This window comes from Barbus barbus (assembly GCF_936440315.1).
Source record: "Barbus barbus genome assembly, chromosome: 39".
Lineage (NCBI taxonomy): Eukaryota > Metazoa > Chordata > Actinopteri > Cypriniformes > Cyprinidae > Barbus > Barbus barbus.
The window spans coordinates 9,298,325-9,315,551 of record NC_136717.1 but is presented as its reverse complement, the minus strand read 5'-3'; the positions used below and the strand labels follow the sequence as shown (position 1 = coordinate 9,315,551).

General features: G+C 33.7%; 1 protein-coding gene across 1 annotated transcript in view; it reads left to right on the top strand.

Moving 5' to 3' along the window:
- The window catches only part of iqsec3a (IQ motif and Sec7 domain ArfGEF 3a), a gene marked incomplete at both ends in the record, with an annotated part of 124,967 nt that overhangs the window by 89,951 nt on the left and 17,789 nt on the right, over window positions 1–17,227 (top strand). The window contains 5 exons of the mRNA XM_079398636.1: window positions 1,963–2,085; window positions 4,676–4,842; window positions 6,156–6,295; window positions 13,469–13,594; window positions 16,147–16,246. Of these exons, the coding sequence (XP_079254762.1) occupies window positions 1,963–2,085; window positions 4,676–4,842; window positions 6,156–6,295; window positions 13,469–13,594; window positions 16,147–16,246 (656 nt within the window). The remainder of the gene's footprint in view (window positions 1–1,962; window positions 2,086–4,675; window positions 4,843–6,155; window positions 6,296–13,468; window positions 13,595–16,146; window positions 16,247–17,227) is intronic.

Sequence of the window (17,227 nt, the reverse complement as noted above, 5' to 3'; positions counted from 1 at the left end):
ACAGATTGTTTTTCTTCACAAACTAGTGTGGACTAAAAATCTAAAACTGCTTTTATAGTGACTACTAAGTGACTTTCTCTACACGTGCATGCTATAATCATGTTCTTATTCATATGAAAGAGAAATTATGGACGATAGAAGAAATACATGCATATTTCAATGTGTGTGCATTTATACTTGTATGTTTTTATGTTATCTCTGTGTGTATAAATTGTACACTAATGTTCATTTGGTTATTCAGCTTTGAACAGTCTGTTTTTCATATTGAAAGGATCATCTTCAGCAACTTTACCAAAACGGAGCGAGGAACAGATTGGCTCACTGTTCTTGGATATTTATTTCCCTGCAGAGATGTCTTACTCTCACTGCACCTGCTCTATGTACAAATAGACAACCGTTTCTCTTTCTGAAACCTCCAGCTGGCAGCTTAGCATAATAAACATGCAAACATTGGTGGAAGTAAAAATAATGATCCATTATTTATCGCCTTCATACAGACCACATATATGTTATCAGATAAACATTTCCGTGGCTCTGAATTTGTCTATGTGGAGTAAAGCTTCAGTTGGACTTCTTGGGCTGTGAACTTTGACTCTTGATTTTAATTCTGCCATCATTTATGTAATTTCAAACCTGTATGATAAAGAAATCACAAATATCCAAAGAGCACCACAAAAAGTGGTCCATACTACTAAGTGATGTGCTAAATTACCAGCTATTTTGAAGTGATTTTGCTATATAGAAATCTACACTACTGCTCAAACATTTGGGATCATGAAGATATTACAAATATTAGCATATATTACCAATATTACCAAATCAGCATGTCAGAGTGATTTCTGAAGGATCATGTTACACTGAAGACTGAAACAATGGCACGGAAATTAATTGCATAATTTTTGTATGAATTATCCAGTTTAAAGGTAGTTTGGTGCATTCGTATTCATGTAAGTTCGTTATTCATGTAAGTGGGAGTTCATTGCTTTTGTTAGCTGAGATGAGATTACTCTGGGTCTGGTTGTGGGTTGAAATCATCTGTGAGCGATGTCTCCTGAAGGCTATTGACATCTCATTGCACTGTCTGTACAGTACTGTATATGTGTTAATGTTAAGGCTCACTGCACAAAGGTCTTGGGCACTAAGAGTGGCGTTTGATTTCATGTGTCATTATTATCATTAATAGAAGCCACAGTGCTATTTGACATAAAATCACATGCATATTTTAATTTATTCTGGTGCAAAGTGAAACCAAACATACAATTTAATTAATGCAGAGCCTTCCGTCCTATGACAACCCCCTAGGAATTTAAAGAAGCAACAGTATTTGCTGACAAATTTGATGCATATAGATATTATAAGTATTAGATATTTTAAGTACTGGATAGTTGTGCTTTGCAAAACATTTATAAAATGTGCATTTAAATAATTTACAAATTCTAATTCTGAGAGAGAGGTTAGTGGGACATTTTAGCTAAAATGTTAATAAATAATGTTTTTGCAAGAAGTATCACCACAGCTGCATTAAAAAAAAAAAAAATAATAATAATAATTTTCGGAAGTCATTGCTATGCATAAAGGTAAGTCTATACATATAGGTCAAAAACAGCATTGCATAGAAATATTTTGTAATGTTAAAAATGTCATTACTATCACATTTTATCATTTTTTTTAAATCAGTGTTATCTATCAAGCATGCATCAATTTAATGCATGCTCGATGGATAAAAGTATTAATTTACTTACCCCGAATTGAACAGTATTACTAATACAGCTGTTAAAAAAAAGAAAAACATCAAAGGATGTCCCCAAACTGTTCCACAAAGGTTTGGGCTAAACCTCAAATATCCACTGACCTTAGAGCTGGCTATGTGAGCTTTCATCTTATGGGTCTGCCTAATACCTTGTTTTTCTTACACACTCTCTCTCCCTCTTTCATTTTCTGTCTGTTCCTTCTTTTTGATAGCTGTGTGGTGGATGAGATGGATTTCTCGGGGATGGAGTTGGATGAGGCTCTGAGGAAGTTTCAGGCTCATATCCGTGTGCAAGGCGAAGCGCAGAAAGTGGAGAGACTGATAGAGGCATTCAGGTGAGACTTCAGACACTGTTACACACACGCATTAATGCTCCAGCCACCTTCATATGCGAGGGGAAGATAAGAGTCGGGGCTGATGGGATACCTGTGCTTATGAACTTTTTCATCCCTGCACTGAAGGATAAAAATGCACGCTGAATGCTCTCCATAAATCAGTCGTATTCTCAAGGAACACAGCGCTGTATTACATTGAAGTAAAGGATTAGTTTGAAAAGCAGTTGGGTAGTTGACATGAAACATTTTTGGAAATGTGCAGAGTAACAAACTTTAAAAATATTTTTTGCATGTGACTTTAATTAGCTCATATTAATTGAAAAACTATATCTGTACATTTATTGTCTGTCACACTGCAGGACCATGAACTGAGGAAGATTTTGAACTTTCATTTATTTGTTTTGTTAAATTAAGTTTTCAGTTTTGATTTTAATTTAATTTTTGCTATATCACAAATGTTAGCGTAGGTTTTCTTGACAATGCTGGTCTGATAATCAAAATAATAATCTAGCTAGAACAATTACTTTCCATTCAAATGCAGCAGAGGCTTTTATTGGGATTCTGAATCATAATGCAGTTGCAGCTATCATCGTTTCTAGGGTGATAGCCAAATATGCTTTTGTTTTCAGCACTGGAAATAACAAGACTGCTGATGATCCTTATGCTGTTGTGTGTGTGTGTGAGAGTGTTGCACACGTCTGCATCTATCTGCAAGACACTGGTTTATAAATAACTGTGGTTGCATAACACAATCCAGCCTGTTCCTGGCTGTCTCTCCTGCATTGCCTTTGATATTTCCCAAACCTAAAAAAAGAGCAAGTGAAGGGGTAAATGCATATTAAATATAACATTCATTAATAATAATACTTTAATTAATAAAAGCCATTCATCGTTAGTAAGCATCCCTATTACTCTTGCTAATAGAGACAAAAATAGAGGGCAGATTATTGATTAATAAAGTTGTTTTTTGCACAGTTTCTTGCACAATAATATGTTTTGACCTCAAAACATTTTCATCATAGTGCATGATTTGTAAACGATTACATTTTAATATGTATTTTTCATATCTATTTCAATATGTATGGCTTTTCTAACATAGTAAACTTGCTCGGTAGCCCACCTGGTACAGCTGGTAATTGTAATGCAGAGCAATAGGTTAAGAGTCCCATGAAACACAATTTACAAATAAAAAAGATCAATGACGTAGAAGCAAGCTAAATTGCATGGTTGCTTCAGCAAACTGATTTTTATCTCACGTTTGCTTTTGATAACTATCAGTAACATTAAGGGTAAGGTTTAGCTTAGAACATTAAACTCCGCACAATAGTGCATTAATCTTTTAACACAACTTATCGGATTTCTTTTAAGTTCCAAACTTCAGCATTATTTACAACAGCCAATGCAATAAAACATTGCCAGATTTACTGTTTCAGATAAATTTATCTGTTTTGGATAAAAATGAAGACCTTTTTAGCACCAATCACTACACATTTCCCTTTAAAAGTGTCACAAAAAGTGGAAGAAGCAGCAACATTTAATTCTGCAGATATGGTGCCACAGGCACATTTTCACAGTGAATCTGGGATAAATAGTATTGAATAAATAGTGTCTAAAATCATCAATTTTAATGATGAAAACTGTGTAAGTACTTGTCTAAGTAACTAAACTTGGGATTTTCACCTGGCAGATGTTAAAACAAACAGACCCCCTCCCCTGACTTACATTAGTGGAAAGAGCCAAGTCATATCAAGAAACCTTTGCAGAATATCAGTCTTACAATAGTGGAATCATTTGACTTAAACAACCATATAGTAACATCTTAGCAACCAATTCCTGAAAACCTCTCACAATATCATACGACATGAACCACTTGCATTTTCCTTACACTATGTAAAAATTCAACAAGTTTAAACAAATTACAATGAATGCATGTCCTGTGATGACGTTATTTACGACCGTTTTAATTGCATTTCACTTATTCGCAATCTTATGGGGCTTTTAAAAACCCAATATATTTTGATAGATAATAGATGATACAGTCTAAAGGTAGCACATGTATGAGGTATAAATTAATAAGTTAATTGAAGTTAATAAAGCATCATGACCTTATGATTTTTTTTTTATTTCAGTAGTTTCTGTCAGGTAATAAGGACATTTTTAAATAAATAAATTAGTGCCGTCAAACGATTAATCGCAATTAATCGGATTCAAAATAAAAGTTTTTATTTACATTATATATATATATATGTGTGTACACATGTGTCTGCATGCACACACATGCAGAATATATTTTGAAAATATTTACATGTATTTACATGAATATGTTTATATTCATATAATTTATATTATATATAAATATATTTAATATGTAAACATAACATTTTTTAAAATACATACATGCATGGGTGTGTATTAATATATACATAATAAATGTACACAGTACACACACATATACTATGTAAACAAAAACTTTTATTTTGGATGCGATTAATCGTTAGTGATCTTTGGCTGCACTAAAAGAAATAAATAGCATTCAACACTTTGAAAACCTGTTGAATAAACATAGCTTTTTGTATCCTGTTTTTCTCAGCCAGCGTTACTGTATGTGTAACCCAGACGTGGTGCAGCAGTTCCACAATCCTGACACAATTTTCATCCTTGCGTTTGCCATCATCCTCCTCAACACGGACATGTACAGTCCCAACATCAAACCCGATCGTAAAATGATGCTGGAAGACTTCATCCGCAACCTAAGAGGTGAGACAAGACGAAATAGAAAAGAAAGTTGGTTAAAAGCGAGACTGAATTTACTGAAATGCATGACGGGACAACCAAACACAAAGCCAACTTGTAAACCTATAACTAAAATGTACTAAAGTGTTCTTTTTCCTCAAGCCTTGCTGTTGCCGAGTGGCATGACAATGAAACTCTCATTTAGCATTTAAGCATAAACAAAACCGAACACCATTCCTTTGCTGCTTTCCTTCAGTAAATGCAGGTCTAGTTTTCCAACAGCAAGATACATATAACTTTCCACTTTCCCTTCATCATAAGTTAGGTCAGGATCATTTCACTTGACTAAGTGAGTGGGCGAAACCTAATTAAGCATCAAAGTATAATGCTATTGAAAGCGCCCTAAAGCACATTAATTTAATGAAAGCAGCCAGTGACATCAGCGCTCTGTTAATCTCACAGTGTAAACTTTCATTTTCATTACTCTTTAACTCTCTTTACATTAGCAGATCTTACTCTGGCTGCCTGCATTGCTGTACTTTTGTCTCTGAACCCATACAATTACAACGTTTTCCCTTTAAAAAGAGCAGATACAGAGTCACATTATTTTCAAATAATATAAATCTAATAATATTACAGTAACACTTTATAATATGGCTTCATTTTTTTACATTGCCTTAAAATAAACTAACTAATGTATTGCTTATTGTTGGTTAATGCGCTGCATGAAATAATATTAACTGATGGGACCTTATTGTAAAGTTTTACCAATATTACAATAGTTTGATATCATCTAAATGCATTTGCTGCCTGCACCTTACAGTAATTGGCTGCAGCTCTGCATATTTTGTCTCTCATTTCCATCAAACCAAGTTTTTGTCAAATTTTTGACACTGGCTCCACTCTGATGTCAATCCCACAATCCCCCGTAATATTCAACCCTCTCTCATAGGGTAAGAAAAAGTATATTCCATATTCATTTTCTTCATCTCCTCATCTGGTTTTGCATAACATTCCCTGATGTTTTCATGACTCCTTGAGTCTTCCTAAATTGCATTAGTCTTAATCTGGTTTGCTGCATATTATTTTCATCTAGGCTAGTGGTTAGATAAACCACTTTCTCTTAAGAACAATTTGTACAATGGAAAATATAAACATTTGTCCAGACACTGTGTAAATAAATCAATGCAAACAAGTGTAACATCGTGTGTCAAAGGCTGTTGACCAATGGAGGATATGAAAGTAATACAACAGGACTGTGATTAATACAATATTTTAAATGATATTTATTTATTATGTGTATATATTCAGCACTTTTGATCTGTGTTTTTATTTAGGGGTTGATGATGGTGCAGATATTCCACGAGACATGGTAGTGGGGATATATGAGCGTATTCAGCTGAGGGAATTACGATCGAATGAAGACCATGTCACTTATGTCACCAAGGTGGAGCAAAGCATTATGGGAATGAAATCGGTGAGTGAAAGAGTTTGGGGTTTTCTTCACAGCGAATATTCATGTCATTCGACATCCAAATATATTCATGACCCTTAATTTGTCACAATTGATCAGTCAGAGTTGTGCAATCATTTCTTCATCATAACTGAATATTACTAGTTAAGTATGCATATAAGTATGTGATACCCATACAGTATACCACACTGGGAACATATTAAAAAGTGAATATACTGTATCTTTATTACATCTGTGTTCTGTTATTTCCCCTCTATCTTCTCTAAGCATTGCATGCGTGGAGTGGTGTAATATGATAATTCATTGGGCAGTTGGTGATTCATTGCGGCTCATGCCTGTAGCATTGCTGCCATTCCTCATTACTGCAACAGAAGAACAGCGGCACTGAATAACCTCACAGTTTTTCATTCATTATCTTACCTCAGATTTATCCCTCACTGTTACATTTCCCACCCACACTGCAAAATGAATCACTATTTTTGTCCTTTTTTGCCAGTAAAAGGCTCAATTTACTTGAGATGTAAAAGCACACGTTAAGATTTTAGAGCATTTTTCAATATTTCAGAAGACTGTCCTAAGTGTGGGTGTTGTACATTTTTCTTCTAAGACTTATGTTCAAAATACAAATTTATAGTCATTATTTTGGAAGGGAAAATACATTGAATTCAAGATATATATGACCCTATAGACCACAAAACCAGTCTTAAGTCGCTGGGGTATATTTGTAGCAATAGCCAAAAATACACCGTATGGGTCAAAATGATTGAATTTTCTTTTATGACAAAAATCATTAGGACATTAAATAAAATAAAGATATTTTGTAAATTTCCTACTGTAAATATATCAAAACTTAATTTTTGATTAGTAATATGCATTGCTAAGAACTTCATTTGGACAACTTTAAAGGCGATTTTCTCAATATTTTGATTTCTTTGCACCCTCAGATTTCAGATTTTCAAATAGTTGTATCTCGGACAAATATTGTCCGATCATAACAAACCCATACATCAATGGAAAGCTTATTTATTCAGCTTTCAGACGATGTATAAATCTCAATTTCGGAAAAAAAAATCACCCTTATTAGGTTTTGCGGTCCTGGGTCACATACCTGTATTATCTGAAAATAATTTTTCATGTCTTGCAGTTTTCCCCCTCAAGTAAATGTTTTTTTTTTTCTTTTTCTTTTTCAATTATTATTATTATTATTATTATTATTTTGTAAACTCCTTGCCTGCTGTATCTGATAAGGCTGGTCTTGTAGCCCATAAGCACCTTATAACTAAAGTTTGATAGATAGATATATATATATTGCAATTTTATAGTGTGGCTAGTTTTGGTTATTTTTCCTTTGGTTATTTATCCATACATACACACACGCACATGCACACACACAAACACTTTTCTTTCATTTTTTCTGTCTTATTTCTTATCTGTTCACCAGTACAGACACAAAGATAAAGTTTTTATTTCACTATAGATCATTTAAGTTTATCATGCTATCCCTCTGCTCAGATTTACCTCTTTATGTTTTTATTTTTTTTTATCTAGCAGATTTATGAGAACACCTGCCGCTGTCATTAAAAAAGCATTTTAATGGCTTTATTGTTTTGTTCTCAAAATGTCTGGTAAAGGACAATGCTTTAATCCACAAATGGGTGCAGTAATGGATTGTGTGTGTGTGTGTGTGTGTGTGTGTAGTTTGTGTGATCAGCTAGAATTTGGCCTCTAGAAACTGTTCATTAGAATGTAATTGTCTTTCTCCTTGTTTTGAATCTAGTTATACAATTCAGGAACATGTATGGTACTTTTACCGCATGTGTGCTTTAAAGATGTTTACATCTTTACTGGTTTAGCTTGCTAATGTTGCTCAGGGCTGCGTTTCCCAAAAGCATTGTAAGACTATGTAGACTGTAAAGATCATTGGTGCCAATGCAACCTGTATGAACATGGTAACATGGTAGTTGCATTTCTGTCTATATGCAGGGTCAGAAAGCTTTCAGATTTCATCAAAACTATCTTAACTTGTGTTCCCAAGATGAACAAAGGTCTTACAGGTTTGGAACAACATGAGAGTGATTAATTAATGACAGAATTTTCTTCCTTTTTTGTGGGGGGTGAACTAACTCTTAAAGGTGTCACATTGTAATTAGCAACATGCTAACGTTGAAGTCGATTGTGAATCAGGTCCTAATGCTTATCAAACTAGTCACTGAATGACAAATATTTATTTGAAACCATTTTACTAGATATGTATTTTAACAGATTCCTACAGTATATAAACAAATTCAGTGTAGAATGAAAGGCCTTCTGTTGCTAGTCAATCTCCCTCAAGGTTCGGATACTGAAGATGCTCTCTATTTGCTGCAATGCAGTCTTTTTCTAGTGCTTAGCAACTTAGTGATCATAGACGTCAAGGACTTTGATTTAGTGAAATCATTTCACATTCACCTCCAACATATCTCTACCTGGCTTACAAAAGTGTTTCATTCTCTCATAGCCAGCAGACATATTTATTCACCTTGGACTGAAAAGCAAACAAATTTGAAAGACAGGATTTAAAGGTTATCCACAAAAAAAGCTAAATAAATAGGAATTAAATATTTTTTTTTATTTCCTAGACATGAACGGATTATCAACATAAATTTGATAGTATAACTTGACAAATTCAGTTTTTTGAGAATGAGATTAAAATTCTTTATTAAAGAATAAGCAAATAAACCAGCTCTGAAATGAGAGATGTTGTGCTTAATATCTTTTATCGGGGGAATACTACTATTTAATACACTATATGCATTGATAATGATTTAATTGACAAAATGTTAGGTATTTATCAAAAGAAACATGTATTTCATTTATTATATGGGCTCTGCAATGACAGTAACAGTTTAGATCCATATCAAATACGAGAAAATGTAAAAACTAAATAAAAATTGTTTAACACATTTATTCTTCTTAAAAAAACTCCAATGACTTTGAATAGGAAACCTTTGCATTTTCATGAAACTGCTAGATAGTAAATGTTTCCTTACACTTTGAATAAACTTTGCAGTCTCATGGTCCTACAAGTGCGATTTCTGGATCGAATTGTTTGGAATAAACTTCTTACATGTCATAATTGTGTACTTCAGTAGGCATTTTTTATTGTATTGTTGTAGCTAATTTGATTTGTGCCACAGTTCATGCAGAATTCAACCGACCCAAATAATGTGGAAATCTAGTTCCGTCTGTAATTGTACCCTTAGTTGATCAAGATGTTACTTACACTCTCTGGTCTCTCTTTTCCCTTGACATCTCATTCATCACCTCTCTCTTCTTCTCCCAACCTCTGCCTGGTTGGGCTTTTCTGGTTTTGCTGCCGTTGGGGTTTTTGCAGGTCACCTGCCAAGTTTGCAGAAGGGCAAATGTAGAGCTTACCTGCTGATTCTGGTATTGTCCCAGAACTTTTTTTTGCTTGTTAGGGTGTAAGAATACATCAAATGCAATTTCACTGTTTTGGGCAGGAGGTCTTAGGTAACATTTATATAATATTTATGATTAATGTGGTCCACATTTACACAGAATAACAACTGCTCTGTTGAAAACCCATATAGAAGGCATCACACTGGCGCAGTCCACATTATTCCGCAAGGTTCCAAAATTAAATTATGCTTCCTTCTAAGATATCTAATTAAAAAATACTATTTTACTCAATGTTTGTTATTTACTTTTATGCTAATTAGAGCAGCATAGTATGTTGTTAGCTAAGCATAATGCCAAATCAGATACCTAGAAAAAGCTATCCGTTAGCATTCTCATTCATTTAAATGTAAGTTGTGGTGCCACAGGACCTCCTGGAGGTATCTTTGTGGTTTATGACTTATAGATATAATATGCACAGAGTTAATGTTTGTCACAAAAATTTGGTATGACACACGTTTATTTGAAGAAACAACTTTTCCACTTTTCCATTGATTTCCATCGATTTTTGTTAATCCTGTTTCTGTTGATTAGCTTAGCAACATGCTAACGGCAAACTTCACCAGAATCAATTGGGAATCATCTTTCCCATACGTGTCATGTGATGTGTGTCACTAAATGTTCCAAATCAGTCACATATAAAATAGAATTTCAGTTTTTTTAGCCTTTAGACAGCAAGGCAGCTCACTACCCTTACGAAAAAGAAGTTTATTCACGTGTGCTATTAGTATACTTCTTTTAAACTAAAAAAATAAGAAAGTATACTTTTAGTCTACTTTTAATGTACTTCTCAGAAATGGGCTTTTATGTACTTCTCAGAAATATACTTAAAATTACATTTAAGTATACTTGACTTATATTTAGAAAAAGTCTAAATATATTTGGCCTATATTTGTGCTCCTAGAATACTTGTTTTCATTATTATATGGTAGGGGCTGCTAGTACACATCTTCTGTACAGAATTTCCAAAAAATAAAACACAAGCGAAGCAGAAACCTAAACAACAGATGCTTCCAATCCACATGTAATCTAACATGATCATCAGACATAAAATAGCATCAAAACAGTGTAACATTATGGAATAAAATATCGACCAATGAAGAGGTAATAATGACTGCCGACTCCATCTACGTTTTGATTATCATTCTGAATCCATTTCATAGTCTATTTCTTTATTTTTATTTATGAAACTTACCCACATTAAAGTGTTTAAAAAAAGAATGCATGAAGCTAGAATAAAATGTTTTTGTTTACAAGTAGATTCTCTGTTCTTTCTTTTGATGTTTTGTATGTTCAGATATTCATATAACAAAATATATAGAAATTAATTAATAGGGACATAGTAGTATATTTAAAATATGATGTAAAGTTCACTTAAAGGAAACTTACGAGTATACTTGCAGTTTAAACTACTAAGCTAGTAGTTTACTGAGACTATACTTCAAAGTATACTAAAAATGCTACTACAAGTATCAAACATTTGTGAGCATGTTAACCTCAGGAGCATCTATATATATATATATATATATATATATATATATATATATATAGCTTTTATAGACTCACGCATGCTTTGCTGAAAGAAATTTAAATACAATGAATTGCATTGTATTTAATTTAATTGCAAATCATATTCAAACATTGTAGTCTGGAATTACAGTTTGGAATAAAAAACAACTATGATTTTGTAGTCATATAGCCTAGTATGCATGAATTTATAGTAGCTCTTGTGATTCTGGAGCCAAAGACTCAAGTACTATAAAAAAAGGATATTTTATATCTGAGAAACTAATTATTATTGTTTAGCACGCTATTAAAATCTAGTTTTGAACAGAGTAGGCTATTAATCATAAACATGTTCTAAACATACTTAGACTCATAGCGTTCATCATGTTACAATGTGCACTCATATTACTTTTATTGTTTTATATAGAGCATGAAAACATCATCGTGCCGTAAGAAATTTAAATACAATGAATTTTCCATCAATTTCAAACATTGTAGTCTGGAATTACAGTTTGGGAAAAAAATAACTATGATTTTGTAGTCATGTAGCCTAGTATGCATGATTTTATAGTAGCTCTTATGATTCTGCAGCAATAGACTCACGTATGCTGTTAACTACAAAAGGATGTACTTTGTACCATATAAAAAAATATATTTTATATCTGAGAAACATTGTTATTGTTTAGCACGCTATTAAATCTATTTGTGAACATTAAGCATTCTTCGAAACATTCTTAGATGCTAGCATTCATCAAGTTGTCGTTTGGGAAAAACCCAACTAAACGCGTTCAATTTTGTCACAATAACACGCTAACTAATGCAAAAAAGAAGCATTACTTACTCATCAGATCGATCTTCTCTTCTGGATGAACTCTTGTTCTTATTTTGAGGGAAATCCGTCTTCTTCCAGAAACGAACAGTAGCTGCGATGAACTCTTCACTCCTGACTCTTTGTTTATGTTTGGCATCTCCATGCGCACGGCTCACGTGGTTATTTACATGTGAAAGCGAGGGGGCGGGATCCCATTAAAAATAATGAGTTAGACGGGACAGACTGAACATTGTGTTGGTTTCATATGGATTACTTTATCACAGAACGTTTGTTTTTTGCAAGTAGACACTTCAGGCTTTCTATAGAGATAACTCCCATGTTTCTGTGTTGAGTATTTTCTGAGTTACACTTCATTTTAGTGACGCGTTACTAAAAGCAGATCGCGGAGACGGAGAAGACAGAGAGCGCACCCTGTTGGTTTTCTTTTTTTTCCAAAACCACAAAGTTTTGTTGTAATCGTGAGTGTACACACACAAAAAAATAGACACTTAACAGTTTCGATTGATGTATAACACTTATTTGTGTGACCAAAATCAACAGAGTATTTTTAGTGTCTTTTGCACTGATCTTAAAAAAACCGAGCTGGTATCGCCGGCGATTTTTAATTTGTAAACTATCAGTATACCTATAAGTTCACTTTTAATATACTTGCAGTACAAGCTAAAAACTTTGATGTAAACTAGTTGTGTACTCAAAGTTTACTTTGGGTATACTTAATGGAAGATTACTTTGGGTATACTTAAAGTGGGCCAATTTAGTCATAAAGAGTACTGAAATAGTACACTTACAAGTATACTACCAGTACTCTTATACGTGTATACTTACTACATAAAGTAATATACTTGAACTTTACTTAAGTGTACTTAATAAAATAAACCTGAAGTACTGCTTTATGGTAAGGGTAGCTATTGGAACACAGCTAATATGTTTGCTGAAATATTAGCTAAAAATAACATGCACTATGATTGCTCAAGAAACTTTATGAAGTTGTGTGCTGTTTTTAAGCATGATAAATCAATATCAGGGTTATTTTAAATTACTGGTTCTTAATCAGGGGGCTGGAAAACATGGGGGGGGGCACAGCAAGCTTCTAAGAGGACGACAGGATGACTTTAAAGTATTTAAATGATATATGATATATTATATTCACTCACTCGCTCAACTGTTGTTTTTATTGAAGAGCATATAGTTGTGGAATGCAGAACAAATTATCTCTAATCACAGAATGAATCATGGTTAATTTGATGTCTCCACTGTCTTCTTTCAATATAGTGTTGGACAAAAGGTTAAACCACTGTTTTAAATGTAATTTGAAAAAAAAAAAATGAAAAGTCACTCAAGATGTATCTTTTAGAGAAGTAATTTTATGTGTCCATCTTCAGGTTCTGTCAGTGCCTCACAGGAGACTGGTTTGCTGCAGTCGGCTGTTTGAAGTGACTGACATCAACAAAGCCCAGAAGCAAGCTGCTCACCAGAGAGAGGTCTTCCTCTTCAACGACCTACTTGTGGTAACTACAAGTTACATTTCATTATGTAGATTTTAGTTTTTATTGTTAGTTTTATTTTCTTAATTTTTAATTTTCTTAATTTTCTTGTTCTTTAGTTATATCATTGTTAATCAGGGCAGGGAAAAAGAGAAGATGACAAATTAAATTATAAGAATTTAGCATAAAACATCTTTCCATCAAAACCCAAAAGGAAAAGTATCTGATTATTACGGTGGCCCAGTAGTGCACAACACAACAAAATCTCTACAACACAATGGAAACAAGTCGCAACACAACAAAATTAGCACAACACAACGGAAACAAGCTGCAACACAACAAAATTTGCAAAACACAATGGAAACAAGCCACGACACAATGGAAACAAGTCTCAACACAACAAAATTAGCACAACTCAACGGAAAGATGTTGCAACAAAAAAGAAATTAGCACAACTCAATAGAAACAAGTCGCAACACAACAAAATTAGCACAACTCAACGGAAACATGCTGCAACACAACAAAATTAGCAAAAAACAATGGAAACAAGCCACAACACAATGGAAACAAGTCGCAACACAACAAAATTAGCACAACTCAACGGAAACATACTGCAACACAACAAAATTAGCAAAACACAATGGAAACAAGCCACAACACAATGGAAACAAGCCACAACACAATGGAAACAAGTCGCAACACAACGAAATTAGCACAACTCAACGGAAACATGCTGCAACACAACAAAATTAGCAAAACACAATAGAAACAAGTCACAACACAACAAAATTAGCACAACACAATAGAAACATGTTGCAACACAACAAAATTAGCACAATACAATAGAAACAAGTCGCAACACAACAAAATTAGCAAAACACAATGGAAACAAGCCACGACACAATGGAAACAAGTCGCAACACAACAAAAACAAGTCACAATACAAAGGAAACAAGTCTCAACACAACAAAAACAAGTCACAAGACAAAGGAAACAAGTCGCAACACAAGAGTAAACAAGTCTCAACACTACAAAATTAGTGATATGCGCTGTGTTGTGAAGATTTCATTTTGTTGCGCACTACTGGGCCACCATAGATTGTGTTCAGAGTAGCATACTGCCATATTTACATATAGATGGTTTCAGCTGCAACAACATAAACAAACGTTACTGTGCATGCACGCTTTTGTGGCCCTAACTGCTTTATCAGGCATATAACATGCAAGATGAAATGGAAATGACATTGAACATTTTCTAAAGACAGTGTTCCTTCAGAAATACAGTGATAACAAAACACCCGCGCCTCGTTTTGATTTTTAAACGTGCATTACGTGTTCATGTTTATTCAACGAAGCCTTTTGGAAAATCGGTCAGTTTTGATATCGTGGCGGGTCATCACAAATAAATAAATGTATGGGAAACACATCCCACAGCACAACCACCTGAGCCCAACTTCACTTTTACTCATCACTTTAACTGTGTTTGTAGCCGGCGCCACTAACCAGACCAATAAACAAACACAGACCGGAAGTTAACTTCGGGCCAGGCGCATGCGCCCGATGAAACCGCCTATACTGTGCACAATGGACATTTTCCATATGCAGAGAATAATGCACTCAACTTGATCTTCCATTTCCATACTCTTTTTGCACTACAGAGTTGTTCCCCATTGTGTGAATGCAAATCTAATGAATGTGCTCTCTCCCACAACTGCTCAAACAATTTGGTCAAAGCCACAAAATGCAGCCCTTGGAATTAATCAAAGATTAAATGTCTGTTATAATTAATGGAGAGCATTAGACTGACTGAAAGGCTATCACAGCAGTGTATTAAACTATTCTCATAATTGCAAGAGCTCATGTTAATCTGGCCATATAAAAAGGGAAGTGAAAACCACAAAACATACTTTTCCCATTACAGTTATAGGTGAAACTGGGTGAAATAAGGCTATTTAAAAAAACTAATGACATTTGCGAAATGAAACACTCTCTTCACATTGTATATGAAATGGAAAACTGAGAAATATATAAAATCCAGTCAATGTTAGGCAATTACTATCATTATTAAGTTTTTGTGGCAATATCGATTCTCATGACTGCTTCTCTCACTTGAACTTTCTAACTACTTTTCTGCTTAGAGATTTTTTAGCATTAATTGTGTTGAAATATAAGTTGGCTCAGTGATTATTCTTCTCCTTCACGAGGGTCTCCCGCTTCCCTTAGATTTGTGGCAGAATGAAATATAGGTTCAATATTGTGGTATTTGAATAGGGAGTCTGGTAAGTAGACTCTCAACACTACACTAATCTGTGTGGCCTTCTATTTCTCACGTACACTCAAACACTTACAATTTAACACTGTAAGACACAGGGTTGAAGTGTGTCATTCAAAATTTAATTGAGAATGTCAGCTGAGAATTAAATTCATGGATTTAATTTAAAGTAGAAAAAAAGATGAATAATTGCAATTTGAATGCAAGAAAGTAGAAATAAAGTGTACTGAAGACTTGTGCTTACTATTTTTGCTCCAAAGAGTGACAGTGAATCTAATTAGCATTTCTATTTCCTTCCTTCACAGATTTTGAAATTGTGTCCAAAGAAGAAAAGTTCAGCTGCATACACCTTTTGCAAGGCCGTGGGGCTGCTGGGCATGCAGTTCCACCTGTTTGAAAATGAATGTAAGATCATACTGTTTTTGTGGTAAATCCACACATGGCTCAGTTGAAAATCTGCCTAAATTTTGTACAAAACATAACTCACCACAGTTTCTAGCTTAAATGAACACTAGTGGCAGTAAAACACCATTGAATATTTATTGATAAAGATTTATTTTCATGCAGTTCTTTCTAAAATACCATTATGATATCAAAATACTTTTACTATGATTTGTAAGCTAATATGTTTTAATATTTGCATCACATAACCAGTTACATATAAATGGCTTTTCATCTGACATTTCTGAACTACTTCGATATGTACAGCAACCAATACAATAAAACTTTGCCACCAAGTGTGCCCAGGTCATGAGGTGTGTTTCCCAAAAGCATACAGATATCTGTAAAAGTGTTTCCCAAAAACTAAGTTATGTTAACCCTTGAACGCTTACCCAGGGTCATTCACTACCCTCCCCATCATTATTATTATAATTTTTTTTAAGTTAGACATCAACCTCAATCTCCTCAATTAATTGATTATAAACAATATAACAAGGAAAAAATATATACAACAATGTATGTTTTTTATTAAAATAATAGAATGATATATATATATATATATATATATATATATATATGCATTTTTTTCTGTGCATCAAATAAATATCTGTTGACTCAATAAGTGCAATTCAACTTTATTCCTCAAGGTGGCACTGTTACACAATGATGACGTGATGTTTCACTCATTATTATTATTAGGTATACAATAAAAGAATATAATCATCAGCAGAAACGGAACTGACATGCAGCATATATACTGTACACAATGAAGTATTTATTACGTGTGACTATAATTTGATGGTGGATGTGGTGAATAAGCTGCCAGCGATCATTATATTGATTTTGAAGATGTTGTAAAAGATCATTTTGATAATATGGTTGAGATATCACGAATATGAGCCAGATGCTGAAGTGCACTCTGACGATAACAGTGATTGTAAAATA